We start from the raw sequence: 27,987 nt of genomic DNA, 5'->3' as shown, positions 1-27,987 counted from the left end.
CCGGATACATGAGGTAAGTCCCCACAAATCGAAACAATATAAAGACCAAAGTGGTGGAGCCTAGGGGCATTTTGAATATAAAACTTGGCCCACCCACATGTAGCTATTCTTTGCGAACGAGGATCCTCTTTGTGAGGATCTCAGGGATTATCCAATCACGTTCATTCATTGTACATCGTGTGGTCACTTTTCGTCAGGTACTGTTTATATTCAATCTTAAATATAAAAAAAATTACAATGATTTCTGATTGCATGATATATGATAAACCAATGTGATTGGAGGATTCCTAAAATCTTCACAAAGATGACCCAGAGATGATCCTCATTCTTCCTTGCTATTGCTGTGTAGCTGCATGCATGGGTCCCACTAATTTTTTTTCTTTTGTATATTGATGGGAAATCAATGATCTTGATAGCTTTTTGGTTTTTTTTTTTTTTTTTTTTCCTGTTTAGATCAACGACTGCGAAACTGACAATGATTTTTAATTTTTTAGTTTATAAACTTAAAGATTATACTATAAGGACATTCTCATTGAAGCTAATATTATTTTAGGGACAAGTATATTCCTTTTAAATTCCTAGATGATCTAAAATATGATGGTGGGAGTTCCTAAATAAGAACTCTCATTCGAGATGCTCGACATAGCCTACATTTCTTTGATTTTTTTTTTTAATCTTTAATTTTCTGAATACACTTCCCCGAGTCCAACGTAAGATAGAACATTTCTCAGAACTTTTATTTTTTTGCTTCAAGCTCTCAAAATTACCAAAATTGTTTAACTTTACTTCTTTTCTTGGAACTTAAATGTGGGTCTCAGATGAACTTGGCATTAATCTGAGTTCCAAGTCATCAAGTTTTCGACTTCCACCATATCTGTCCGTCATGTTTACCAGTTCCACCACCTCTGTCGTCCACTATTTTCACTCTCGATTGGTATCGATGTCGTCGCTTTGTTTGACACAAAAAGACCGAGTCGAAATCAACACTTACAGGTGAATTTTAGTTCAAGAAATGAAAAAGTAACGCACAAAGATTGATAAAACTCGAAAACTTAACGATTATACCACACAAAAATAGAAGATACTCAAGAATCTCGACACAAGATCGATAAAACCCTACAGAAAGCAATTCATTGAGTAAATATTTCTTGTAGATAGCTCAAATGGTGAACTTTAAATACACGTATGAACGAAATTTCAAGATCATTACACTTTCAGAGAGTTCGTGGAAACATTTGCAAAACGTTCATGGTAAAGTTATTCAAAACTATTTAATTACGTTGAATAGTTCACCAAATACTATTTTAAACTTTTAAGTGCTACCAAATACTTCACCAGGTTGTATAGGGTGAAAAGGTTGGCAGTTCTAAAACCTCGTTTTAGCAAAGGAGGACTGCTTTCTGAAGACGGTGTTGTGGTGATTCAACACGACAACTTCTAATTGAATTTTGGAGATGGTACCTATTTACATGTGTTGTGGCTTGACCGACTTCCTCAAGGATTCTGGATGAAAATAATATACCCAAGTTGGATATGTTCAAACTGCAGTCATGCAATGGATGCCATTTTCTTGCCTTGACGGACTTCCTTATATTCTAGTTCCATCTGCAAGGGGCATTTCTCTTGGTTAGTTAGGAGAGTTCACCCTTTGCACTCGAGATTTTGAGTTCGATTTCCCCTTCTAAAATTGCTCGTACATTTCTAGAGAAAGTTCCATGTTTTTATTGTTATATGTACTTTTTCAAGTCATCTACATGGATCAGCTTTGTTGCTCATCTTAATTTGTTTTATGAGCTCAAAGTTGTAAGGTTTTCTCTTTATGTGCGTTCGCCTCTAATTCAATATTTTAACTTAGTTTATGTGTTTTGTCTTGTCTTTTATTGGATTTTCAATGAAGTATTAAATTGGCAAAAGAAAAAGAGAAAAAAAAAATGCATCTTCTTTGCAAAATTTTGTGGTGAAACTACAAACATTTGAGGAAATTGTAGCAATGGTCTCTTAATTTTAATTAAATTGGAGTAATGATTTCTTAACTAAAAATTCATGACCATAGGTCTCTTAACTCATCAAAACATGCAACTATGATCATTGTCATCAACTCCGTTAGAAATTCCATCAAAATGAGTTACGCGCCATGCATGTGAGACTGAATCCAAGGGCAAAACTAAATAAGAAAAATTGTAGCAACGATCCCTCAATTTTAACCCAATTGTATTAGTTGTCCTTACACCATGACTTATTTTGGCAAAGTTGACGAAAAAGACTATAGTTGCATATTTTGATGAGTTAATGGACCATTAGTCCTGAATTTTTAATTAAGAGATTATTACTCTAATTGAGTCAAAGTTGAAAGACCATTGCTACAATTTTCTCTAAACCTTTTGATAATATTACATGAAGGAGCAGTACTCGGAAATGTGGTAAATTGCAAATAAGCTTGAAAATTTTGAAGGATAATATGTCACACCTTGATTTCGGTCAGAGTGTGTCAATGTCAATTGTAAAATTGGAAGGTCCTAAACATGTTACTTATGTACCTCCAACTGCATGCCACCATTATATAAGCTTAAGTGTCATAGTAGTTCTTGAAAAATTGCGTATATACGCAAGTCTTATCTGCAACATGAATAACATGTTTAAGCTCTCGCAAATTGTCCACTAATATATATTCTTCAAGAATTTCCAAGTTTTTTTGCATTTTACGACATTCCCCGTCATTGGAACCCCCGTCATCGTTACAATGATGGGTGAGGTTTCAGTTAATTTTTCACATTTGGTCTTTGTTTCTGAAACTGAAAATAGAGAGAACGTGTATTCACTAAATAACAACTACAGAAACTGTTTATATTCGGAAAGTGACTTCTCAAATTAATGTACATGTCGGTATCTAGGTTTGTCTCACTTTCTTTTTTTTTCTCCTAACTTTATGGGGTTGTTTGACTGGTTTTGCAAGTTTAGACCTTTAGGTTTGGTTTTAGAGGGGTTATGTTTCATGTTCCTCCCCTTTTTTCTTTATTTCATTCTCATTTTTTGTTTCTAGAAAGGTAAGGTTTATGTCCCCTCTTCTTTTTCGTATAGGGTAAGGTTTATGTCCCCTCTTCTTTTTCGTATATTCCTTTTTATTGTCTTTGTTTTTTGAGGAGTAAAGTTTATATCCTTCATGACTAGTTGTAACTTATTTTTTCATTATCAATAAAATTTCCCTCGTACCGTCGAGGTTTTCCAAAAAAAAAAAAAAAAAAAAAAGAAGAAAGAACTACAGACGTATAAATAGAAAATAGAAAAAAAATGAAAATTTAGTTTACTTATGCCCAAGAGGATCTTGGAGATTCTCCGATCACATCCGTTCATCGTATATTGTGCGCTCAGAAATCATTATAAATTATTTATTTAAAATTGAATATAAACAAGTATCTGACAAAAACTGACTACACATTATATGATAAACAGATGTGATTGGTACATCATGCGCTCAGAAATCATTATAAATTATTTACTTAAAATTGAATATAAACAGTATCTGATAAAAACTGATCTTAAAATATATGATGAACAGATATGATTAGAGAATCTTTAAGATCCTTACAAAAATGACCCGCGAGGATCCTCTCCACTTATGCAACCATTATTGCTTCTGGTTGTTCTAGCGTCAAATCCGAGTACTGCTCCTCCATGTGAGATTATCAAAAAGTTTGTAGTTCCACTACATAATTTTGCATGAAGTGACATCTTTTTTTCTTCGTTTATTGGGCAAAAAGATACTTTACCAAAGAATTCAATAAAAAAAAACAAGGCAAAACACATTAGTCAAGTTGAAATATTGTATTAAAGGTGATGAAACACAAAATAAAAGAGAAAAGCTTACAACTTTTGAGCTCTTAAATAAAGTTAAGATGAGCAATAAAGATGATCTATTTACATGTCGACAAAGTATAACAACAACAACAATAAAGTTTTTTCCCACTAAGACCTGGTTTGGTACTGAAGTAATTCTGAAAAAAATTGGTACCAAAAAAAATTGGGAGCTATTTTTGTGTTTAGTAAACATTCAGCTTCAGCTTTTTTTCACAGTTTTGGGTAAAAAAAGCCAAAAACAAGAAGCTGCAAAACCCAGCTTTGAAAAATCGGTTTTTTTTCATATCTGTTTTACATAAAAGTTTACCAAACACTATAATACTGCTTTTTTTTTTCAAAAACACTTTTACAAAAAAGTTTACCAAATACTCTGCTGCTTTATTTCACAGCTGCTTATTCTCACAGCACAGCAGAATCAGCTTTTTTTTTTCAAAGCACAGCAATACCAAACCAGCCCTAAGTGGGGTCGGCTATATGAATCCTAGTACGTCATTGCGCTCAGTTCTGTATCATGTCCTCCGTTAGATCCAAGTACTCTAAGTCTTTTCTTAGAGTCTCTTCCAAAGTTTTCCTAGGTCTTCCTCTACCCGTTCGGCCCTAGACCTTTATCCCGTAGTCGCATCTTCTAACTGGAGTGTCAGTAAGCCTTCTTTGCATATGTCGAAACCACCGTAACCGATTTTTTCTCATATTTCCTTCAATTTCGGCTACTCCTACTTTATCTCGGATATCCTCATTTCTAATCTTATCCTTTCTCGTGTGCCCCACACATCCAACGAAGCATTCTCATCTCTGCTACACTCAATTTATGTACGTGTTGATGCTTCACCGCCCAACATTTTGTGCCATACAGCATTGCCGGCCTTATTACCGTCCTATAAAATTTTCCCTTGAGCTTCAGTAGCATACGGCGGTTACACAACACGCCGGATGCACTCTTCCACTTCATCCATCCAGCTTGTATTCTATGGTTGAGGTCTCCATCTAATTCTCCGTTCTTTTGCAAGATAAATCCTAGGTAACGAAAACGGTCACTCTTTGGTACTTTCTAATCTCCGATCCTCACCCCTAACTCATTTTGGCCTCCATTTGCACTGAACTTGCACTCCATATATTCTGTCTTTGATCGGCTTAGGCAAAGACTTTTAGATTCCAACACTTCTCTCCAAAGGTTAAGCTTAGCATTTACCCCTTCATGAGTTTCATTTATCAACACTATATCGTTTGCGAAAAGCATACACCAAGGAATATCATCTTGAATATGTCTCATTAACTCATCCATTACCAATGCAAAAAGGTAAGGACTTAAAGATGAGCCTTAATGTAACCCTACAGTTATGGGGAAGCTTTCGGTTTGTCTTTCATGATGACAAAGTATATATAACAAAAAAAATGAAACTTTCCAAAAATGTAAGAACTCTGGTTTGGTGTGGAGGAATCGAACTTGAAACCTCGAGAGCAAAGGCTAAACAACTGGACACGTGTTTAACTTCTGGTAATCAAGCATGACGATTAGCTTAATATAAACGGCAACATTAGCACATTTTCAAACAAGTTAACCTTGGGATGTATTTTATTCCTCTCTCTGTGATTATATCAATAGTGAAAGAAAAAAAAAATCTAATAAACTACTGGAATTAACGAAATCGAATCGAGCTCAACACGTTTGAGTGCAAATTTGAATAAAACTCAAGCTAACCAACAAACAAATTGCTTGAAGCTTGTAAAGTAAACCCTTCTGCTAGATTTTCCTATGCATTCCTACATTTCTAAGCAAACAAACGAAGAACAAGTAGAAACCCATATAAAATTCCCCAAAACTCGATTTGAGCCAAAAAAATGGAAGAAGGACTGACCTTGCGAGCAGAATCCCAACGCAGAGCAGTTGTCCCACTTTGAAAATGAACATTAAGGTGTGGATTGCAGGAATAGGGGCGCGTCACTACTAGAGGCCGCCAATAGACGGGTTAGGGGAATGAAAAATCGCACCTCTTTGATTCCTAACTAAAAGATTTGTGTCATTGAGTGGGAAGGCTCAAGTTTAAATTCTTTTTTTGTCTTGAATTCTAAGGACTTCAAATTTTCTTATACGTGGGAAACTAAATCAAGAATGGTAATAATTACTAGCTACAAATGACAAAGCTCTCATTCCCACGTAATTTTTCACCACAGAGTAATCATTACGCCCATAATTATCCTCCAGACCTTATGACAGTAATCCTTTTTTTTTTTTTTTTTGAAAGGAAACGAATATGACAGTAATCGTTAGTTGTCTTTCATCACACAAGAATTTGTATTTTCTGAATCTCAACCAACGATTTGCAGTACGCTCTTCCTTGGATATCAAGAAACCACGTCCCATTCATTCTTGGTACGTTTTTCCCATGGCTTGAATGCTTTCTTCCTTCTGCATTAATTCTAGTTTTGAATTTTCCCATGAAACTTTAGAAAATGTTTTCGTGAATTCTCTGTAAGACGTTGTTACACCTACTCAACGTTTCCCACTTTTAGTGCGTTATATACCCACATACAGCAAACAGATGGACCTCCAAGACTTACTCAACCTGCCCAATTTTCACCATCTTTAGCTGGCTTTCTCTGCCAACCACAACAGACTGGTGGGGACTCAGAACCGGACACAAGAATAACTGCTCGAACATCACAGAATGTAACAACGGCTGAATACTCTGTAAGTAAATAGCAATTCGTTACTCCAAAGTCCAAACATACGTTGATATATATGTTTGTTTTGTGCAGAACACCCATGTAGATCAAATTAGCTTTGGAACTGGGCCAAAAATCCTTCCAAGAGAGACAAAAGCTGGGATATACAACAATGCGGCACCGCACGAAGAATGTGAAGGTTCCTGAAAACATGGTTCAGAAGGTGATAATGTCGAAGCAAATGTGAAAAGACACACTAGAAAAGGCAAAGCAAGTGTGAGTAATAGCAGGGTTTGCATTTGAAAACATAGACAAAATAGATGGCACGTTGTCAACTGGAGGACAGAGCTTACATCGGACTTAGTTAATCACTCCAATACTTTTAGATGATGCTCCTATAGAAAAATAATTTAGTACCTGGAATAACTACCTAATTCATCAATTACAATTTACTAATAGCAATTTTTCAAATACCATCTCAAAGACTCAAACCCAAATATTATTCAAGATGTGTCTGTGCTTAATGTGTACACACGTGAATTTGTTTTGGTTCTCTCTCTTGTTTCTTTTTAAAAAGAATGGACTGTGAATATAAAAAGACTGCATACGTTATCAGTAAGACAATAACATGTGGCAATTTACTTTATTCACGGATTCACTAAAATTCAAAAAATGGTATTCCACAATGTTGCAGGCTTAGTACACTTTACAAGTCATTAGCATATACCACGCTTACTGCATTTCGTTTGTCATTCAAATATTCATGTACACAGATCAGGAATTGCTTCAAAACAATGAAAATGTACAGGAACAGTATACCTCAGGGATGGACGACCTGCAAAAGAGGTCATCGAAAGTCAGGTTTTTCTCTCTGGGACCAAATCATCTGACTTCCTTCTGCTGATTCCATAAGTTCATGGAGTTCCTTCACATGGCCAATCATCTTGTTGGTGGAATAAGCTTTAATCATAGTTCTATATGTAACTTTGTCTGGCCTACATCCTTTTTGCTCCATTATCTCAAGCACCCCCTTCATTTCTGTGAAGCATCCCATCCTCCCATAAGCATCAACCAGACAATTGAAAAACACTGTATCGAGCATCACATCTGAATTCTCCACAAAACGTAAAACACCTTCAACTTTTTCAGGTTTACTGGCTAGACCATATGCCCTTACGAGTGAGCAAAGTGTGACACAGCTTGGTTTGATCCTCTCTGACCGCATTAGCCTAAACAGATACTCCATTTGTTTTAAATCACCAGCCCTCCCAAATGCATCTATCACCACATTATATGTCACAATCGTCCACGAATAATGGTATTTCTGCATATATTCCATCACAGCACTCATTTTCTCATATTTCCCAGCTTTTCCATAGGAATCTAGGAGAATGTTGAAAGTCATGATGTTGGCTTGGATCCCAGCACTCTGAAACCTCTCAAAACACTTTTCCATTGTTTCTATTTGCCCGCTGTTGCCAAAGGCTCTCAGTACTGAATTCATGGTCCAAACATCAGGTTCACAGTCCTGTTCGCTAAGCATTTCCACAAGTGTTGATTCCATCTCTGCAAATCTTTTAGATTTGCCATAGGCATCGATGAGGGTATTATATGTGATGGTGTTGGGTCTTATCCCCTGAACTTCCATATCCGAAAGTAGAGCCTGCACTTTGTCATATGCAAAAACCTGCAGGCATGATTTTATGAGGATTGAATAAGTGTGGACATCAGGCTGGCAGTCAGGAGTAGTCTTCATCCGCTCAAGGAGGGAAAATGCTTTGTGAAAGAGGCCGCTCCTACCATAGGCAGATACAAGAGCAGTGTACGATTCAGTGTTGACATCACAGCCTTCTTCAATCATAGCTTCAAAAAGCTCGTGGGCTTTTTCTGGTTGCTTACATTTTCCAAGCATGACAATTAGCTTAACGTATACAGCAGCATTAGGTCGGTACCAGAGCTGCTCCTGTAGTAGTTCAAAAACCTGAAAGTATAAAGGATAAAATGACCACGAGAAGAGATACTCATAATATATTAGGCTTATAAACAATTACATTGTCCGATACAATAAAGACGGGGGAAATGTGTAATCATAGAAAGGTGCAATCAGAGAAAGAAAATTGAGGAACAGTAAATTGGGAATTTTTTATATAATGTGAGTCTTCTTCCTTGACAAAGAATGAGATTCCAAGTCGGTTTCTTTCTTCATCATAGTAGATGATAAAAAATACCAATTTTCTTTAAAATTTTGTGTCAATTCAAATCCTCAACATATTTAATGCATTGTTCGGTGAACATTAGGATTTCTCCACAGATTAAGAATAAAAATGAAACTTGGGATTTATTTGTTCATTCATCTATCTCTGAATATATCAACAGTGACAAGAATCGATATCAATTACCAGAATTAGCATTATTCTTATTTTCAAGGGTCCTATAAGCCGAAAATCGAACCTTTTCTATGCATTCTTAGCAATCAAAACGAAATGAAGCACGAAACACCAAAATCCCAGTACTTAAAACGTCAATCCCTCGCCTTACCCTACATTTCTAATCAACCAAGCGAAGAAAAACCATAAACCCAGATAAAATTTCCCAAAACCCAATTCGCCAAAACCCGATTCGAACAAGAAAGTTTGAAAAAGGACCGACCTTGAGAGCGGACTCCCAACGCAGAGCAGTGATTCTCTCATGGAGGGCTTCGAGCACGGTTTTTGGAAGCAGCCTCTTGGACCCTTTCTTCTTCTTCTCAATCAGAGCTTTGGTGGCTTCTCTTCGCAGTATCACCGAGATTGCTTTTCTGGAAGCTATTTTGTTGTTGGTCTCCTCTTTCCTCTCCTTCGCCTCCTTATCTTTCAGCTTCTGACTCTCAAGAATTTTGCTCCGACTGTTCTGAGTCACTGCCAGTGAAGTCGTTTTGTTTGCATTAGTATTAGTTGAAGGGGAAGAAGGAGGAGGAGGAGGATGGGGATTGAGTGTCATTTGTGGCCGTACAGTTGACGGCGGCGGTGGACGGCTAAACGGCGGAGGAAGTGGTTGGGTTGGGTGAGGAAGTGAGGCCATGATTGAATGTGTGTGTGGAGAAGAGTGACCGTGAGAAAGTAAGGGCGCGCTATGATACCGTTAAGAAAGGAAAAACGGCAAGGGCACCTATTAAACGACATATTTTAAACGATTTTCATTCTTTCAATTCAAGAGCTAAAAATAAACATGAATGTGCAGAAATAGAAAACGATTTTGTATAAGTTACTTCTCTTTCCTTATCACAATCATCACAAAAGGGTTTTGGAGTTTTGGTTCCGATCGTGACTCTTGTTCGTGAAGAAAATTTTTGATAGAACTGTCTGACTAGAGAAACTTTCACACTTGAAATTAACATGAGGTCGTTGAGACTAAAGTACATCAAATATCATACTTTTATACGTGAAATTCTAGCATCCATAACTTGTATTGCCACATCGTCCATCACTCCTCATACAAATTAGGGTCCCAATATTTGGTCTCACCCGATCTCGTCATATGAGTCTAAATCTAATGATATATATGAGCAAACCACACACAAGTCCCTCCAGTTTTGTGTGAAGGCATTTATTAAAGACATGAAGCTTTTCTCGATGGGAAATTGTATTTAAACCCATGTAATCTCTTTCTACACTCAACTTAAATTTTAAATGTTAATTATCTATTTTACCGTATTGCATAATTACTAATAAGTACAAAATAAAACTAATAATAAAACTCAAATTTATCAATAAACCCACACGTTATATTAAACGCTAGCATCACCCTTTGTTTATCTTACGTTCATTCCAACTAAATCTATAATAGCTCTGATATTAGAGTGAAAAATTTGTATTCAAAATACCAGGGACGTGTCGATCAATTCAAGCAACTTCGAGGGCTAGAGAATGTAGCCATTGATGATATTGTGGCTTTTGAAGATGATTAAAAATGTTTTGATAGATATGTTGAATTTTTTTTTTTTTTTAGTTTATTTTCTATTATGTTTTAAGTTTAGAACTCATGGTGAAAAAGTAAATTAGCTACAACAATCTTCCTGTAATTCTTCGAATCAAAGCAAGCAAGTTACAACTACTTGCTGTTGAAAAAGTTGATAATTGGTTTCTTTTAATTGCAAGGTCTTTTTTGGTTTTTTAAAATCTTAGTGTTTTGTTGTATGACCAAAAAAAAGAAAACAATCATAAAAAGCTTCTCTCCCGTTCTGGTGAGAGTTCTTTTCTCTCCGTGAGAACTTTTCGCACTGTTTGTGTGTGAGCTTTCCCGATCCGATCTTCATTTAGCCATTGGCCCTAGGCATGGTCGTGGTCAACGGCAACCTCTAGTTCGTTTCCCTTCTATTTTGCTTATATTTCCCCTGCTATATTTTGATTCTTTATCCAGTCTGTTGGTGTTCTACTTTGCAATTCTAAGCTTCGATCTTCAAATTTATTGTCCTCATTTCCTTTCATCCATGTTTCAGAGATCTAATTTCTTCCCACTCCTCCTATTTCCTTCCACCATGTTCTCGTTTCTTTCTTTTTCTCATCCTCTAAATTTGCTTCATCCCCCCTTGTTTTCACACCATTCTCGATCTACAACTATATCTCCTAAACGCGTTTTGACGCGAATTTTCCGGAAGGTACGTAGAGTTCTAGCTCGGGTGTTTACACCACCACCTTCTACTTGTGTGCCTTAGTTGGCACGGATGCCTCTGGTTTTCCTATCAGCTTCCCTATTAGTTTCTCTTGTGATGTGGTGGCGAATTGTCTGGTGCTGGTTCAAGAATGATGGAATGATGGAGCTATGTGTTTTTTCCTTCCTGGGAATTTGTTTGATCAGAATTTAGGCTTCAAGATGATGGAGAATTTGAGGTGTTATGGTGATGGTAGGGGTGTAAATTACTTAGGTTTTTTGGTTTGTATGGTTTTTGCACTGGGCCCTCTACTCACTTTGGGCACTGGTTTTAAGGTTTCTGGTCCTGCTGTTCTTTTGTTCTGACTTGATGTATCTAGACCATTATGTATTTGTGCTTTTGTTGGAATGGAAATCTTTCCTTTGACCAAAAAAAAAAAAAATTCATGATTGCATAGTTCCCTCCTAATCAAAGAGAAACTGCTAGCAAGGTAATAAATTTGGGTTATAGAGGTACAAACTCATCTTCATTGTAAGCATGTTGGCATCATTAAGGGGGAGTATGATTCTCTCCCCTCCTATTTGAACGGTCACGGTTAAGCCACGTTAACATCTTATATTAATTTGTTATAGAAAGAGAAATACAAAATAGAGAATGTGAGAGGAGAGGATGGGAAAGGATGGAAAGAGTAGGGGAGAGAATTCTAGTCCCATTGAGGGGGCATAAGAGTATTTGACTTAGTTCCTACCTCGGCCATTAGGTTCAAAGTTCGCATTGTTTTTGGACATTGAAGGGACTAAGAGCATCTCTAATGAGGGGCTCTATATGGAATTGGAAAAGTAGTGCATATAGTCTATTTTAGAGCTTTGAGAAATCCTTGAGGTTTTATAAAAGAATCTCTCCCAACGAGGGGTTATTTCTTTTGAGATCTATTTGGAACTATATATATTTATTTAGGGTAAATTACACATAACTTCCTCAACTATTGGGCATTAACAGTTTCATACCTCATCTTTAAAAAGTTTCAATGTCATACCTTATTTATAAATTTGTTGCAATGTTCTACATCCGTTACATTATCTGTCAATTTATCTGTTATATGCTGACGTGGCTTATGATGGGTCCTATCTTCTCCACATATGAACTTTCACGTTGGTTCCTGATACACGTGGATCGTCTAATAGCATGACACATGTATATTAAAAAAAATTTAAATAATAAATTTTTTTTTTAAATTTTCCCTCATGAACCGTGCAATTTCATTCCGTTTCATCGTTCCAGTTCCCAAATCAAAGAACCTTAACCCTAATTTCATATCACCCGCCCCAAATCACCGGCCAAATCGCGATCATTAGTTCATTCAGTGAAATCCCTTTGTTTATGGCTTGTCGTCGCCTACCTTCCTTTTGTTCATTTTTGTTGAAAACCCTAAGTTTTTCTGGTTTTCAAAGGATTTGACAGTATTTCGAAGGAATTGAAATGGGGTGGAATGTGCACGAGGATCCCGAGAAAACGACGACTACCTACTGTAAGTACAAATTTCAGTTCATTTTGTGCTTCGTTGGTTCCCTTTTTTTATTCCCGTTATTCCGGGTTTGTTGATTCCAAAATCTTTGTTGGCGATATGTGGGTTTCATTGATTGTTTATTGGAAATGATTACTGATATGTTGTAGAATAGGGGGTCATGTGGGTGCTTTGTTTATTCTTGTTGAGAAAAAGGTTGTTTGGGTGCTGGTGGTCCAGGGGTCTCGTGGATGCTTTGTATTTTGTTGTTGGGGAAAAAGTATGGGTGTTAGTGGTCCTGGGGGTCATTTGGATAATTGTTTAACAAACAAAGGCTCAAATTTGGGTGCTTTTGTTTTGTTTATTCTGCCAAGTGGAATAATGGAAGGTCTTTTTGGTGTTTTGTTTGTTAGAGATGGGTAGGTTGTTTTCAAATTCAAATTTATTCAAAATGCTTACTAATTTGTTGGATAATGGAGCCATTTTGGGTCATCTTGTGGTTTAGGGTGGGTGTGGGCCTAAGGTTTGTTGAATATATTGAATTGCAATTGCTTGTATTTGGGGTAGGTGTGGTCCTAAGGTTTGTTGGCTGCACTAATTAGGGTCATTTTGGTGTTTTTTTTGTTGGTGAAGAAGATGTAGTGTTTTATTTGGGCTTAGGGCTTAGGGCCTAGAGGTTAAGGCTTAAGGTTTAAGGGTTTGGGCTTAGGAGGGCTTAGGGGTTAGGGCTCTAGGGTTTAGGGTTTAGGGCTTAGGGCTTAGGGGTTTGGGCTTAGGAGGGCTTAGGCATTGGGGCCTAAGGATTAGGGCTTAGAGGTTAGGGCTTTAGGGTTTAGGGTTTAGGGCTTTAGGGCTTAGGGCTTAGGGCTTAGGGCTTAGGAGGCTTATGGGGCTTAGGGCTTAAGGCTTAAGGTTTAGGGCTTAGGGCTTAAGGTTTAGGGCTTAGGGCTTAGGGTTTAGGGCTTAGGGATCATAGCTTAGGGCTTAAGGGTTAGGGTTTAGGGGTTAGGGCTTTCCTCTGTGATGTGTTTTGGACTTTGCTTTGTTTACATTTCGGGTGAGCTGTGGTTCTAGGGTTTTAAATTATTTTTTATTTTTTTTTTTTTTTTTGAATTTCAGGTTATCCAGAACTATTTTCAATTCGTTTGCATCATGGTGGGAAGCTCGGTCATGAATACTATCATGGGGGAAAGTTGATTATATTGATTATTACGACAAGGACTTAATGTCACTCCCTGTGATAGATGATATGGTGCAAGCTCTAGGATATAGTGACATGTTCATGAACTACTACTACAAGATTCCCAACATAGATATTAGTAATGGTTTGAAGCCCATTCAGAGTGATGCCGATGTACAGAAGATGTGCAACTTTGTTCCAAAGGCTCGATTATTAGACATGTACATTGAAGAATTGTTTACAGAAAAAACCCTTACCAAGGAACAACATTTTATAGAGTCTATGGAGTGCACCGATCCAAGCACAGTGGTTATTGAGGAATTAAGTGATAAGGAAGAGGATGTTATGGCAAGGACTTGTAAACCAAGAAAAAGAAAGGGGTTGCTAACTATTGAATGACCTTTCGATAATAAGAGGGTATTTGTTGAAGAAGAGGTGACGGTTATGTGCTCGGATGATGGTTTTCACCAAGAAAAGGTGGTAGGTACAAGTGTGGTTGAGATTGACGATGTACAAGTTGCTGAACAAGTTGGTGAGCAAGGTGTACAAGTTAGTGAACAAGTTGAAGGACAAGGTGTACAAGTTGATGAACAAGCTGAGGATGAAGATGTACAAGTTGGCGAACAAGGTGAAGAGGAACAAGGTGATACCTTATTTGATGTACCTCTCGATTTTGAAGGAGACCAAGAAGGAAGTGATGAAGAAGATTCTGAAGAAAATAGTGACTTTGTAGAGAGTGATTATGGGAGTGATGAAGATAACCCAAATTTTGCTAAGTATGATGTGATTTAGGAAGCACATGAGGTGCAATATGAGCAAAGAACACGAAGACAATATTAGAAAAGGAAAAAAAGACAAACTGAGGAGAGCAATGAAGGAGAAGAAAAGCAAGTCAATGAAGGAGAAGGGGATAGACAGCAAGAGGTTAACGAAGCTAGAGATGGGGAGGTGAATTTGGTTTATGATCCAGATTATAATTCTGATGATCTGGAAAGTGTACATTCTGAAGATGACGAAGGAGGCAAAAAAAAAAAAGCATTATCCAGAGTTTAATGAGAAAACGGACATGAAGAATCCAAAATTTACTCTAGAGCTTATTTTCAGATACAATGTGCAATTCAAGAGAGGCGTGATGATGTATTCCTTGGTGAATGGATATGGGGAAATTCATTTTCATTGGAATAAGAAGTTGAAGATTATTGCCAAATGTGCAAAAGATTGCCCTTGTATGTGTTCTGCTGGTAAGATGTATGGATCAAACAACATCCAAATCAAGATAATCTTTGATGACCACACCTGTGGGAGGACTTGGGAAAATAAGAATATGACTACTTCTTTACTCACAGATTTGTACTTGGATCGGATAAAGCTTAATCTCACATGGCTTGTCGAATCCTTTTTATCCACTGTGGAATCCAAGTGGAATCATGGCTGTACAAAGATGAAGGCTTACAGGGCATTGAATAAAGCTTTCAAGATTATTGAAGGGAAACATGCAAAGCAATATACAAAGCTGTGGGATTTTGCTGAGGAAGTAAGAATGACTAACCCTGGAAGCACTGTGAAGTTGAAGTTGGATGGGGGAAGATTTCAGAGGATATATGTTTGTGTGGGGGCATGCAAAGAAGGCTTTAAGGCATGATGTAGATATTTGATAGGTTTAGATGGGTGCCACTTAAAGGTTTTACATAGAGGGCAGTTGCTATATACTGTTAACATTGATCCAAACGATGAGACATGGGTTATTACTTATGCAGTGGTGGAAATGGAAAATAAGGCAGCTTGGATTTGGTTTTTACAACTATTAGCTAATGATGTGGGTATAGAAAACCAAAATGGGTGGACATTTATCAGTGACAAGCAAAATGGGCTAATTCCAACATTTCAAAAGGTTCTCCCCTGATGCCACCACAGATTCAGTGTGAGGCATTTGTACACAAACTATAAGAATTTGTTCAAGGGAAAGACTTTGAAGGATGCTCTATGGGCAGTTACCAAAACAACAACAGTTCCACACTTCAAAAAGACAATGGATGAGGTTAAGAAGTTAGATGAGGAGGCATACAAATGGCTAGTGAAGAAGCCTGCAACCCAATGAAGCAAGTCCCACTTTGATACTAATCCAAAGTGTGACATGTTGCTGAATAATTTGTGTGAATCATTCAATGCAATCATACTAGTGCTAATGCAAAAGCCTATTATAACTATGCTACAAATGATTCACAATATGTTGAGAAGGAGAATTCAAATTAGGCGAGGTATAATGATGGAGCAAGTAAGAGATTTCTGCCTTAAGATTAAGAAGAAGTTGGAGAAAGTGGCAGATCCATTGCACAAGGGTCAGGAGGGACCAAATTCAAGTGGATGTTGGAGGTGGAGAGCAATATGTGGTGGACTTAGTTGACAAATCATGCTCTTGTAGGAAGTATAACTTGACAGGAATACCTTGCAACCATGCAATATCTACCAGTCCATTTCAAGAGAGAAAAACCTGAGCATTATGTGGATGCTTACTATTCAAAGGCACAGTACTTAGAAGTCTATTCTCACTTAATAATGCCAATGAATGGTATGTCATTGTGGGATGATACTGAAAACCCACCAATCTTGCCTCCATTATATACAAGGCAACCTAGAAGACCAAGGAAGAAGAGAAACAAAGAAGCTACTGAATTGGAGAAAGATGGTGAACAAACTCCCACCAACCCACTAAATAATCCTGAATGTCCTTTTAAGCCACTTAAGCTAGGAAGGAAAGGGCAAGGTCCTTTGAACTGTACTATATGCAAGCAAGAATGACATAATTCAAGGACCCATCATCGACATCTTCCTCCAAAGGACAAACAGGTAAGATTTTGTACTTTCTTTAATCCTTTAATCCTTAATCCTTTAATCCATGTGCTCAAATGATTTTATACTTTGTTATAGGCATCCACATTAGCACAAGGGAGAGCATCATCATCAGCCGAAGCTGCTCTGAGAAATAGGACAAGGAAATCTAAGGTAAAAACCTAATCCTCTCATTCATTTACAACAAGAAATTTAGTTTAGAACCTTGCTTTGCATCTGACCTTTTGTAATGAACATTGAAATTAGGCATCACAAACAGAAGATGGTTTATCTGCAAATCCTGAAGCTCATTCACCGAGACCCACCAAGCAGAGAAAGACAAGGCAAACCATGACCTAAAGATGCTACAAATTGTAACAAATTATTATTTTCTTAGTTCATGTTTTATGTGCAATAGGAATTGAAATTATAGTACATGGGTTCTAGAATTAGACATCACAAACATTGAATTTCTTTTGGTTTTTTGAATTGATTTGGAACTTGAAAATGCACTGTTTTGCACTATTTTGCTAAATGGATTTGACAGTAGGTTTTTTGAATCAGTGCACTGTACATTTTAGGATATTTAAGGATGTCAAATGGATATCTTTGTAAATGTTGGATGGATATCTTTGTAAATGTTGGATGGATTAAATGTTTGAAGTGGACTATGTGTTCATCTTTTGGTTATATCATGTGTTTATGTAGGATTTGTGTTCATCTCTAGCTTACATCATGTGTTGATGTGGGGATCATGTGTTTATGTAGAATTTCCATCTGGTTTTTTAGGTTGTATTATCTTCCAAAATTGGACCTTTTAAGAATTTAATTTTTTTAAATATTATTTTTTTTGGCGGGAAAAAATTTAGTTGGAAAAAAAATCCAAAATTGTTTTTCAAAAATGACGTGGAAATTAATTTTGGCAGGAAATCTACGTGGCAGATCACGTGGAAGTTCATATGTGGAGAGGATGGGACCCCTCATAAGCCAAGTCAGCATATAACAGAGGTTTTGACAGATAATGTAACGGAGGTAGAACATTGCAATAATTTCGTAAAAAATGTATGACATTGAAACTTTTTAAAGACGAGGTATAAAACTGTTAATGACCCAATAGTTGAGGTAGTTCTGTGTAATTTACCCTTTTATTTATGTCGTAATTTGATTATGCGATTTTTTTTTTTTTGTGTTAACTTTTCGTAAGTTGATTTGTGGACGTGATATCTTAAAATTTTTTATGAATTTGTCAACCCAAAAAAGTTCAAATTGTGACAAAATTAGATTTCATCACTTATGAACAGTTCGTTTGATTAGATTCCCTTATCTCGATTTCATCCATTGAAAGATACAAACTTCTACTTCGCTCTCTGAAATAATTGATATTTTCACATACAACACAACAATTTACTTAGCACCAATTGGTAAATTAGTATCATACAATTTTGAAAAAAACATTTATTTAAAAATTTCATCTACTAATGCTCATGAACGTAAAATCAATTTGAAATTTTAATTTTTATGAAATTTAAAATAATCATTAATTATCCAAATTGCAAAAAAAATAAAATAAAAAAAAAAAGAATAAAAGAGAGTATAAATGTATTCGCAAATGGAGAGAAAGTGATATAATTTTGCTCACATGAGTTGTTAATTTTTTTTTGGACCCATTGTTTTTTTAGGCTAGATGTAGTCCGATTTTATGCTATCCAAGAAAGGAAGTTATTAGTCCCAATAGGAGATCTAACCTCATTTTTTGATTCATTGGAGAGAAAATTTCTCACTAAGACTTGAAATATAGTAGCCTTGTGGACGATAAGACCCCCGCTAGGATGCTCTAAATGAAACAAATTTAATGCTACATTCAAAGGCATTATAAAGTTGAAAGCTTTTCAGAATCCAACAAGTAGATCCAGGTTGCACACCCAAAATAAAAACTAGATATTTGATTGTTCATCTCGATTTTCGAATACACAAACGGAGACGGACTCCAAATCCCAACCCAAAAACAAACGACCTTTTAATTCTGTGAGGGCGGGGAGTGGTAGCCTCCCCTCCCCTCGCCGGAAAAACACGTCTGGAGAGCGTTTTAGCCCCTCCCCTCGCCAGAAAACCAGACTGGTTCAGCTGCTGCTGCTGTCCGGTTCTTGTTCTGCTGCTGCTGCTGTCTCTCCTTCCACAATCTTCTGACTGACTGAAACCGACGAGATTGACGCCACCAAGGACGACCATGATACCTGATCAGAGGAGGCTAGGTCATGGCTGATGTGTTGGATTGGGGCTAAGGATATCGTGGTATTGGAGGGGAGGAAGAATGTCATGACTTCCGGTGGTGGGTTTTTATTTTATTGTTGATGTTTTATTTTATTTTTATAAATTAAATTTAACAGTGTTAAGTTATGGTTTAGTGGGTGGACGTAATTAGAGATGAGACATGTACGAGACACGTACTCTCCTCTCTGGGACCTTTTACTTTTCAACCTCCAATTAGAGCAGAAGTGCAGCGCCCCCCAAGTAAAACAGTAAAAAAATAAAAAATAAAAAACAGCAAAAAAAAACAATTTATTATTATTTAGGCATTATTGTGCTAAATTTTTCTTTTTATTCCTCTCTTTTTTGTTATTTTAATCTGGATTTTTTATTAATCAGTTCTTATAATGAAATTCATGAATTTATGATCTTAAGCCATATAAGATTTGGGAGCACTTTGGTGTTTAAAAGAACCATATATAAGACTAATACATATAGAATTTGGTTTGTACAACAAACTGAACAAGAAATTCAAATCAGTAAATGACCAAGTATAACAAATGCTTCTCCCTATAAACTGGAATTAAAAAACAATAAGCGTAGCATCTTTCTCTTAATCATTCTTGAAATATGTAGTAGAGAGTCAACGACTATCAAATATGACAACATTTTATCATTTTGCTCTTCCCAAAAGTCACAACTCAACCTATATTTATTTAAGACACCATCACCAGGGTATTTTGGTCATTTGATAATTACAGATTATAACAGACATTAATATTATCCACTATTTGATTGTCTAAATTTTTGAGGATCTTTTACCCTTTGAAATCCCGCCCATTTCCCGTAAATTTCTAGCTCCGCTACTGCTAATTCCCACCCCACACCATACAATTACAATACACACAATCACATTAATCCCATTTAATATAGTCCCTAATCCTCACACTATCTCCATCCCATCTCATTTTTTCCCACCGGCGTTGATCCCTCCTGCCTGCTCGGCCGCTGCCTTCTTCTTCGCCTTCTCCTGCAGCGCTTTTGCGTCCCTAAGCCGAAAACAAACAGAATCCCAATTCAGAGTTGATTCACAAACGAAATCCCAATTCCAAATTGTAAAACAAACACAATCCAATTCACCATTGATTCACAAACGAAATCCCAATTCAGAATTGAATCACCAACACAATCCCAATTCAAAATTGAATCGCAAACAAAATCCCAATTTCAGAATTGAATCACAAGCAAGCATTGAGCTTGAAGGGGCATGAAATTCAAAGAAAGGGACCTCTCGCGGCGTTGTTCGGGGGTTAATCCGTCGTTTTTGGGCTTGGATTTATTGCCGCCGGACCTGGCCTGAGCCCTTTCGCGGTCTCGATCCCTCTGGTTTCCGCGTTCGCTTCAGTTAAGGCAAACAAAAAAACACTTAAAGCATCACAAACAAAACAATTCTCTAATTACAATCCGTTTGGTTGCCGAGAAAACGCCGAACATAACATGAATTCAAAGATCAGGAACAAAAAAAGATCGAATCTTTCGTGATTTTCTCGGCGTTTCCCGGCAGCCAAACAAGTCAAAAACAAAAGATTTCGCAAAAAATAACAGAGGAAGAATAATCAGATCCGATTGCAAAGGATATGGGACATTATTGAATTGTGTGAGTGAAGCTGAAACGGCCAAACAGATCACAAATACAACAAAAACCCCTGAAATTCCACAACCAATTAAAAATCGATTACGATTTCATCGAATCAAAATCCCAAATTCCTAAACGAGAAAAATATTATTAAAAAAACCAGAGGGAAAATTGAAATTACCTGATCGATTTCTGAGCTCGGAGAGAAAACACGGAGAGGCTGAAGAAGAAGAAGTTGATGGTACTGGGTTTTGGGGCCGCAGGGGAGGTGGTGACAAAAAAGGAGGAGATGCTGGGAACCAACGAATCTATGGAAGTCTCCAGAAGCCGCGCTTTTTTTTCGCACATAGAAAATATTTTTTCATTGTGTGCTTATCTGGCATTATCTGTTTTTAATTATTTTTTTGCAAGTTGCATGCGGCGATATTTGCCGGCTGCGGGTCTCCTGTCCCGATTTTGGTGTCTCGTTTGTGTCTCACTTCTTATTTAGTTGACATGTGTCCATTCATTTGCTCAAAAATTAACACCCTAAACCTTCAATGTATTAATATGAAAAAGCTGAACAAAATGGTATTTCTCCCTCGTCACCCCCGGAGCCCTTGGGTCTCACTGTTAAAACTCATCGTCACCACCCTCTTCCCCTCCTACTCCCTCGTCACCACCGCAGCACTTGTGTTAAAACTCATCGTCACCACCCTCTTCCCCTCCTACTCCCTCGTCACCACCGCAGCACTTGGGTCTCACTGTTAAAAAAGGAAAATGGTATTTCTCTCTCCTCTCTCCTTTTCCTCACACTCCCTCGCCAGGATCTGTAAAAAATTTCTGGTCCCATCTCTCAAACCATGAAAAGGTCATGGACTCATGGCTCCGAATTTACAAAAACTCCATTAAAAACCGATCAAGCAAACCCAATAGCTCATAGAGCAAAAAATATACAAATTATTCACGATTCTAGAACATGTATTTAGGTGATGTAGTCAAACTAAGATTTTAAAAGATTTTAAAAAGTAATAGATTTGATAGGATTTAAGAGGATTAAGAACTCTTACAAAATTCATATGGATTTTTAAAGAATTTGAATTAATTGTGGTGGAAGGATTTGAAATCCTAGGAGGTGAGGTTGGATTCTTTTTAATTTTAATTATATATACTTTTGGTTCTCAAATTCTACAAAATCTGCAACTTATTAAAATTCTCTAAATCTTAATTTTGTTAATACACTTGGACCACGATGGATTTTAAAATCCTTTAAAATTTTTTAATTGACTACATCTAAATTTTAAATAATTCTAAAATCCTTTAATTAACTACCCTTAGATTTGAATAGATTTCAAAATTCTTTAAAAAATTTTAATTGAGTAGACTATGATTTTAAAAAACTAACATTCACAAATTTCCGATGGAAAAAATTTAGAGAAAGATTAAGATATAGGGAGAAATCCACAAGAAAAAACTAAGTTTGGAAAAAAGAGAGACAAAATCAAATTGTGGGTTTACTCTAGACTTTTTCCAGTTCCGAAATTCAAATCTTGAGTTGTTTCTTCCGTTTGCAGATTCAAATCCTCAGTTTCCCCAGCGTATTTCGATGGATATTTTCCAATTGACAACCATGGTTACCAATTCATAGTGTGCGAGAACTGAAATTTTTGGGAAGAAGAGAGTAAGGTGAAAATTTTGAAAACTCCAAATTGACAACCATGTCTCTGAGATAGTGACACCTCCTCTATTACTTTCTTTGTTGAGATAGTGACAGAGTATTTAAAGAAGCAATGGCAAGACATGTGAAGTCATCAATGACTGACAAAGAGAACCTACAATGCCACACCTACATTAAAAATATATCCCATTCTTGCATTAGATCAACATCTCTGAAAATGTCTATCAGATCATTATGACGTACTGCGATACTTGAGAATCATTTGATCCAATATTAGCGCATATCATGGCACCTAAAACTGTTCAAATTTAATGTTGGATCATACAGTTCTAAGTGTCGAAGTACGACATACTCTGGTTCATTGTTGCCACCCTGAATAAAAAAAGAAGTTTAGTACATGATGGGCATGTTGAACCAATATGAAGCTACCAAAAACCGGATCCGGCTTCTTTGCCCTCCTACTTTCCATACACTCCCATCTTCTCTTATTTTGTGCGGTTACGGTTAAGCCACGTCAATATTTTATATTGATTTTTTTATAGAGATAATAAGACAAAAAACAATACTAATATAAAATATTAACGTGGTTTAACCGTGACCGTATAAATAAGAAGGGATGTGAGTGTATGAAAAGTGGGAGGGCAAATAAGCCAAGTCCCCAAAAACCTACATGTTCTGTACAAAGTTCCCACCAGAAAACCTTCAAAACTAATGTATTGTTAGTGTACTTTTTTTCTTTCTATTTGTTTAAAACAAAAAAAAAAAAAAAAAAAAAACAGAACATCCTTATGTGTGGGAGGTTACCATCCAATGGTGACTATTCTAGCTTTCTAAATCTCACAAACATACATTGATCAGATTAGCTCATGCTTGTATATGTTTCTCATGTTGATATATTGTGCATAGTCCTAGCATTTCTTTCTGGTTGGAAGACATTAACATTGATGTCACCCTCACCGACTATACTTACATTTTTACTCACGTAATAAGTTTGATAAACCGAAAAAGAATTGAAGAATATACACAATGCTCTACTTACCACAAACAAGGGGAAGTAGAGGGACCCTAGTGCCTTACATTCCATAAGACGCGCTCCCATTGTCCAAGTCCCCCCAAAAAACCATCCTTCTCTTTCCATCCTACATTTCGAGAGCTAAAGTCGGAAGATTACAAAACCAAACAAAAAAAACAGAGATTAACCAACCACCACGATTAATCAATCAATCATCCACTCAACTAATTACTAATTATGCTAAAAAGAAAGAAACCAAGCAAACCAAAAAACAAACACGCAGTGACCCACCACCATCGCCAATTTGCCCTTCCATCCATCGCCTAGCTTTTGCCTTTTGGTGCGTCAACTCTCTCTCTCTCTCTCTCTCTCATCTTTTATCTAAATTACTATTCTTTTGCTTCCATCATCATATGAATGTTTCTTTGTCTCTCTCGGGCTCAGGTAAATCTCAGCTTTCTCTTTCATCCTTTTTGCACAGAGAGATAGATAAAACAACACTTAAAATAATTGAAAGCTGGCGGAGCCATCGTATCTGACGGTGCCACCAGAAGCAACGGTCACGGGACGTAAGGTATCCCATGCAACTCCCCATTTTCATCTTTTCCCCTAACATTATCAAAATTTCGCATAATTGTAAATTCAAATGTTCTAAATTCAGACTTGTACACGCAAGTTTTCTCCCATGCATAATAAAAGTTGCATAACAATGTGCAATGTGGTGCCTGTTGACTGACACAAGACATCAGATCGACTGGCACAAATAGGCTGATGAATTGAAGAAAGAAGCATATTAATCGATACATCAACATTCTACGTTAATTATGCAAATTTCATCAAGCATTAGAGAATTTTAGGTAATTGATGGGTTAGTGACTTACTTGAAATGCAGTGTCGATCAACATACGTTAATTAGCCACAAAAGGACCGACGAATCAACATAATCACATTTTATGTTTATTATGCACACTCATTAAGTAGTAACGCGTGATGTACTTATTTTAGTATACGCATAAAAATTATAGTTCTTAAGTGGATACGGTAATTGATGCGTGAAGTACGTATTTCGTAATTGAAAACATCAAAACTGTACGTTTTCTTGTGTTGTTTTGCTTAGATGCCCTCAGAAAACGAGTATATTAGTCAACGGAAAGAAAATAAATCAGAGTCTTAAAGAATGATAGATCCCCATGGCTGGTTCAGTCACAGTTCCCAAGAAACATCAAAACGCAGAAACCAAGCAAAACCAACAGACGCTTCCGAATCCGATCCTTTGATTTCCTCCTTCCCCCAATAGAAATTTATTTATTTTTTATTTATATTAATTTTTGTTTTTTTGTGTGGATTTTATGAAATGGAAGGTCGCCGGAGGCTAACGCTTCTCGATCAGATGTCAGCAAGTAGCAACGGGAGAGACTTAGCCGGATTGAGCCTAGACGACTTGTTGCTGGCCCCTGCAGCCGCCAAACAGCCCCCTACACCGCCCGCACTTCCCCCCACAATCTCGGGTCGGACCCTACTCGATATAATCCGCGACGAGGAGCCCAAGTCCTACCGGGCCCTGATTGGCAAGAAGGATAAGAAAGCCTGGAAGTCGTTCAAAGACCGCCTCCTACTCAAACGCGCCGGCTCCGCCTGGACTTCCTCCGTCCGTGTCCCCACCTCCGATATCCCTATCCGGAACACAGCTAACTACGCTTCCAATCGCCACCACCACCCGCGATCTCACAACTCGCGTCGCGGCTCGGTCCGTTACGTCACCCCCGAGTCCAATCTCGACATGACTCAGCAGGAGAGGCAGATTGCGCGGCGGGGCTCCACCCGGTTGAGCCCCAACTCCTCGATTCCGTTCGACGAGGTGGATGCAGACAACCCCCGCGCCTCGATGTTCACGCGCCGGAGCTCCGTGCGGTTCGCGGCCGACGAAGTCGCGACTGACTCGCCAAGGCGGCGGTTGTCGGCGGCGTTGGAAGAGGAGAGATCGCTGTCGGCGAGAGAAGCGATGGCGGCGCAGGAGGCCGCCGAAGCTGCCGCCGCGGCATCGGCGGCGTCGGAAGAGGCCGCTGAGGCAGAAGAAGAGACCGGGAACGAAATGCCGTCCGTGGAGACGGGTACGGCGGCGGGTACGGCGGAGCCGGTGAGGATGTCGTTGATGGACTTGTTGGAAGAGACGGACAGGCAGATGGGGGTGGAGTCGAGGTACACGATGGACGAGGACGAGGATGAGGAGGAGTGCGAGGAGGAAGAGGAAGAGGAGGAGGAGGAAGCAGCGGCGGAAGAAGGGAATGTGGAGTATAACTGCTGCGTGTGCATGGTGAGGCATAAAGGGGCGGCGTTTATCCCCTGCGGGCACACGTTCTGCAGGATGTGCTCCCGAGAGCTGTGGGTCCAGCGGGGCAATTGTCCCCTCTGCAACAATTTCATCTTGGAAATTCTGGATATTTTCTGAACCTGATAAAGTAAAAGTAAAAGAAAAGTTACTGCAAGCAAATTCGATTTATGCATTTTATTTTAATTGGAGTTATTAGTAGAAATCTTTGTTTTATTTGATTTTTTATTTTTTATTTTTTTTGGTATTTGGTATATTTGAGTTGAAGTTTCAAGTTGTATTTTTCTTGTAACTAAATAGTTTCATGAATGAATGCCTTGCGTTTAGGCTCTTGTATGTACATATATGTTCCTCGTTGGTAACCACTGCAGTCTGCAAGTTTGATTTCTTTTGGTGCTTTTAAGTGTACAAATTTGGATTAACAACAACTCCGGAGTGAAAAGTTCACATCAGCAATAACATTAAAAAAAAGACAACTTTGGTGTTTTTCAATCGTAATGCCAATTGCTACGTGACATAACGTATATTGACATCAAATATGGTAACTATCATATTTGACACTAACTTCAAATTTATTATTTGCATTAAATTTTATGTTTAAAATTTGACGAGATGATCCAAGTCACCACCCAAGTTACCAAATTATCATCCAAGCCCATATGGAGCTCGGAAAGTACTTTTTTGATTTTCAAGAGTCATCTACACTGATGGAAGATTAGAACTTTTAAACAAGGGCCAACATGTGCCCGAGTTCCTCCTAGTGGCTAAACGCCCTCTTAATATTTGGTTCAAGTTTTTGAACAATTTTCTACAGAGTAATGTTAGGGTCCTTAGGGAGACCAAATTTAAAGACAATTTTGTGAATTAAATGACATCGAAGTTGTTGATTGGATTATTAATTAAACATGGATAAATGTGATCATTCCTCATTGGTGACACATTACTTGGTTTGCAAATTTAGTCTCCCTAGTATTATTCTTTTTCTATGTATTTGGATTATTTATTGGTGTTTTGTTTTTAATTTTGGATAATCACTTTATGAATATCATTCTCGGGTGATTAGTGAATGAACGAAATTTAAATTTTCTTATACGTGTGACTAAAGGCGAATTCAAACAAAAACAATATTATTAGCCATTGTGAGGTTTGGCCATTATTCAATCCTTTAGTATAGATAATATCAAATGTATTAAATTTATTTATTTATTTACCAATTCTTGAGATTTCGGTCGGGGTGTGTCAGTTGAACATAATACATATGGTCCAATATTCTAATGGTTTGGAAGTTGATTTCTACCTTGCGTTTCAGATTCAAACATCCCTAAACTAGTGTCTTCGTCATGTTTTCTTTCTAACTTAGTGACATGTGCTTCAACTTAACACCAATTCAACAATGTTAACATTTAAAAAAAACTAAAAAAAAAACAAAATAAAAAAAAAAAACAACAGCATCCCCTGAACTACCCAACGACCATCTGCCTCAACGAGTCCTACCCGTTGTCCGCGAAGCTTTTCATCAGCTCTCTTCCTTTCTCTTCAAATTAGAGAAGCGTTGTTGCAAAAACCCTTATATGATGGATCTAGCCCATCAACAAATTTCTGGTAGTTTAGAATCTCAGGATTAGCCACAATTCGTTTTTTCTGGAATTTGAGGATAGCCACAATTCGTTTTTTCGGTTCTTTCTGAAATTTGAGCATAGCCGTAGTTTCTAAAAAACCAAAGAAAGCCAAAGATTTTAGTTCCTTCAAAAATATTGTGCGTTGATTTGGATTGCGTTGTTGATTAGTGTGCTCCCCCATCTAGGATTTAGTAGCAGAAATTGCAAGGATGGCCGGTGACGAGGTTGTGTGGTTTGGTGGGTGATTATCGGCCAATGTTCTAAAATACACTAGACGTTAGTCGGACCGTAAGATAGGACCTAAGGTTTAAATAAATTATTATATCGTATAAATAAGTGTCTGTGTATATTTAAAAAAATACATAATTTTCATTGAGATGCATAAATTGCAAACTAGAATGACATAAAGATTGCAAAATATTAACATAATGAAAACGTGGGGAGCAAAGATATGATGTGTGTTTATCTAAGTATTCAAGAAATCTCGTACAATTTATCAAAAAAAAAAATATAAAAGAAAAATTATCTATTTTATGTCTAAATAAGAGTTGTGACCTAGGCGGGTCTAGGCAGTCTAAGCAATCTAGGCAGGAGCCTAAGCAGGTCTAGAAATCCTTCTTAATTTTCAAATACCTAAGAATTAATTGGGATGATGATTAGCTGCCTAACACCTAGGCAGAGATTTTTAGAGCAGTGTTATTGGGTAGGTGGAGAGTTTGGCACATTTTGTTTTTTCTTTTATTTATTTTTATTTGTTATATTAGTCTATTGAAAAGATAACATTGTTAAATTAGCGCTTATTATGTTTGAAGACATAAACTCACT

General features: G+C 37.3%; 3 protein-coding genes across 3 annotated transcripts; 1 reads left to right on the top strand and 2 right to left on the bottom strand.

Annotated features, from left to right (window-relative positions):
• Positions 1 to 5,979: 5,979 nt before the first annotated feature.
• Positions 5,980 to 9,698, bottom strand: LOC103927700 (pentatricopeptide repeat-containing protein At5g48730, chloroplastic). Its single transcript, XM_009336643.2, has 3 exons — positions 9,169 to 9,698; positions 7,339 to 8,500; positions 5,980 to 6,722 (listed from the first exon to the last, which is right to left on the bottom strand). Exons 1-2 carry the CDS (start codon positions 9,577 to 9,579, stop codon positions 7,367 to 7,369), a joined length of 1,545 nt encoding a protein of 514 aa, XP_009334918.2. The 5' UTR covers positions 9,580 to 9,698; the 3' UTR covers positions 5,980 to 6,722; positions 7,339 to 7,366.
• Positions 9,699 to 19,560: 9,862 nt separating this feature from the next.
• LOC103927701 lies at positions 19,561 to 20,908 on the bottom strand. Its single transcript, XM_009336644.3, has 3 exons — positions 20,727 to 20,908; positions 20,198 to 20,308; positions 19,561 to 19,958 (listed from the first exon to the last, which is right to left on the bottom strand). The coding sequence occupies exons 1-3, from the start codon at positions 20,891 to 20,893 to the stop codon at positions 19,874 to 19,876; spliced, it is 363 nt and encodes a 120-aa protein (XP_009334919.1). The 5' UTR covers positions 20,894 to 20,908; the 3' UTR covers positions 19,561 to 19,873.
• A 3,455-nt stretch (positions 20,909 to 24,363) lies between these two features.
• Positions 24,364 to 25,883, top strand: LOC103960024 (E3 ubiquitin-protein ligase complex slx8-rfp subunit slx8-like). The gene has a single exon (XM_018650566.2). The coding sequence runs from the start codon at positions 24,569 to 24,571 to the stop codon at positions 25,661 to 25,663; it is 1,095 nt and encodes a 364-aa protein (XP_018506082.2). The 5' UTR covers positions 24,364 to 24,568; the 3' UTR covers positions 25,664 to 25,883.
• The last annotated feature ends 2,104 nt before the right edge of the window (positions 25,884 to 27,987 follow it).

The sequence above is a fragment of a genome, unplaced genomic scaffold (assembly GCF_019419815.1).
Source record: "Pyrus x bretschneideri cultivar Hongxiangsu unplaced genomic scaffold, Pyrus_bretschneideri_v1 Contig7, whole genome shotgun sequence".
Lineage (NCBI taxonomy): Eukaryota > Viridiplantae > Streptophyta > Magnoliopsida > Rosales > Rosaceae > Pyrus > Pyrus x bretschneideri.
Note: the sequence above shows the minus strand (reverse complement) of the source record. Positions and strands in the feature narration are given on the sequence as shown.

Bases quoted from the DNA above. Each gene is read 5' to 3' on its own strand.
- LOC103927700 (XM_009336643.2), bottom strand. From the start codon at position 9,579: ATGGCCTCACTTCCTCACCCAACCCAACCACTTCCTCCGCCGTTTAGC. The intron at 8,501-9,168 runs GTCGGTCCTTTT...TTATACTTTCAG, and splicing joins GTTGGGAGTCCGCTCTCAAG to GTTTTTGAACTACTACAGGA.
- LOC103927701 (XM_009336644.3), bottom strand. From the start codon at position 20,893: ATGTGCGAAAAAAAAGCGCGGCTTCTGGAGACTTCCATAGATTCGTTG. The intron at 20,309-20,726 runs GTAATTTCAATT...CCTTAACTGAAG, and splicing joins CGAGCTCAGAAATCGATCAG to CGAACGCGGAAACCAGAGGG. The intron at 19,959-20,197 runs GTCCCTTTCTTT...TTTTCGGCTTAG, and splicing joins CCCGAACAACGCCGCGAGAG to GGACGCAAAAGCGCTGCAGG.
- LOC103960024 (XM_018650566.2), top strand. From the start codon at position 24,569: ATGGAAGGTCGCCGGAGGCTAACGCTTCTCGATCAGATGTCAGCAAGT.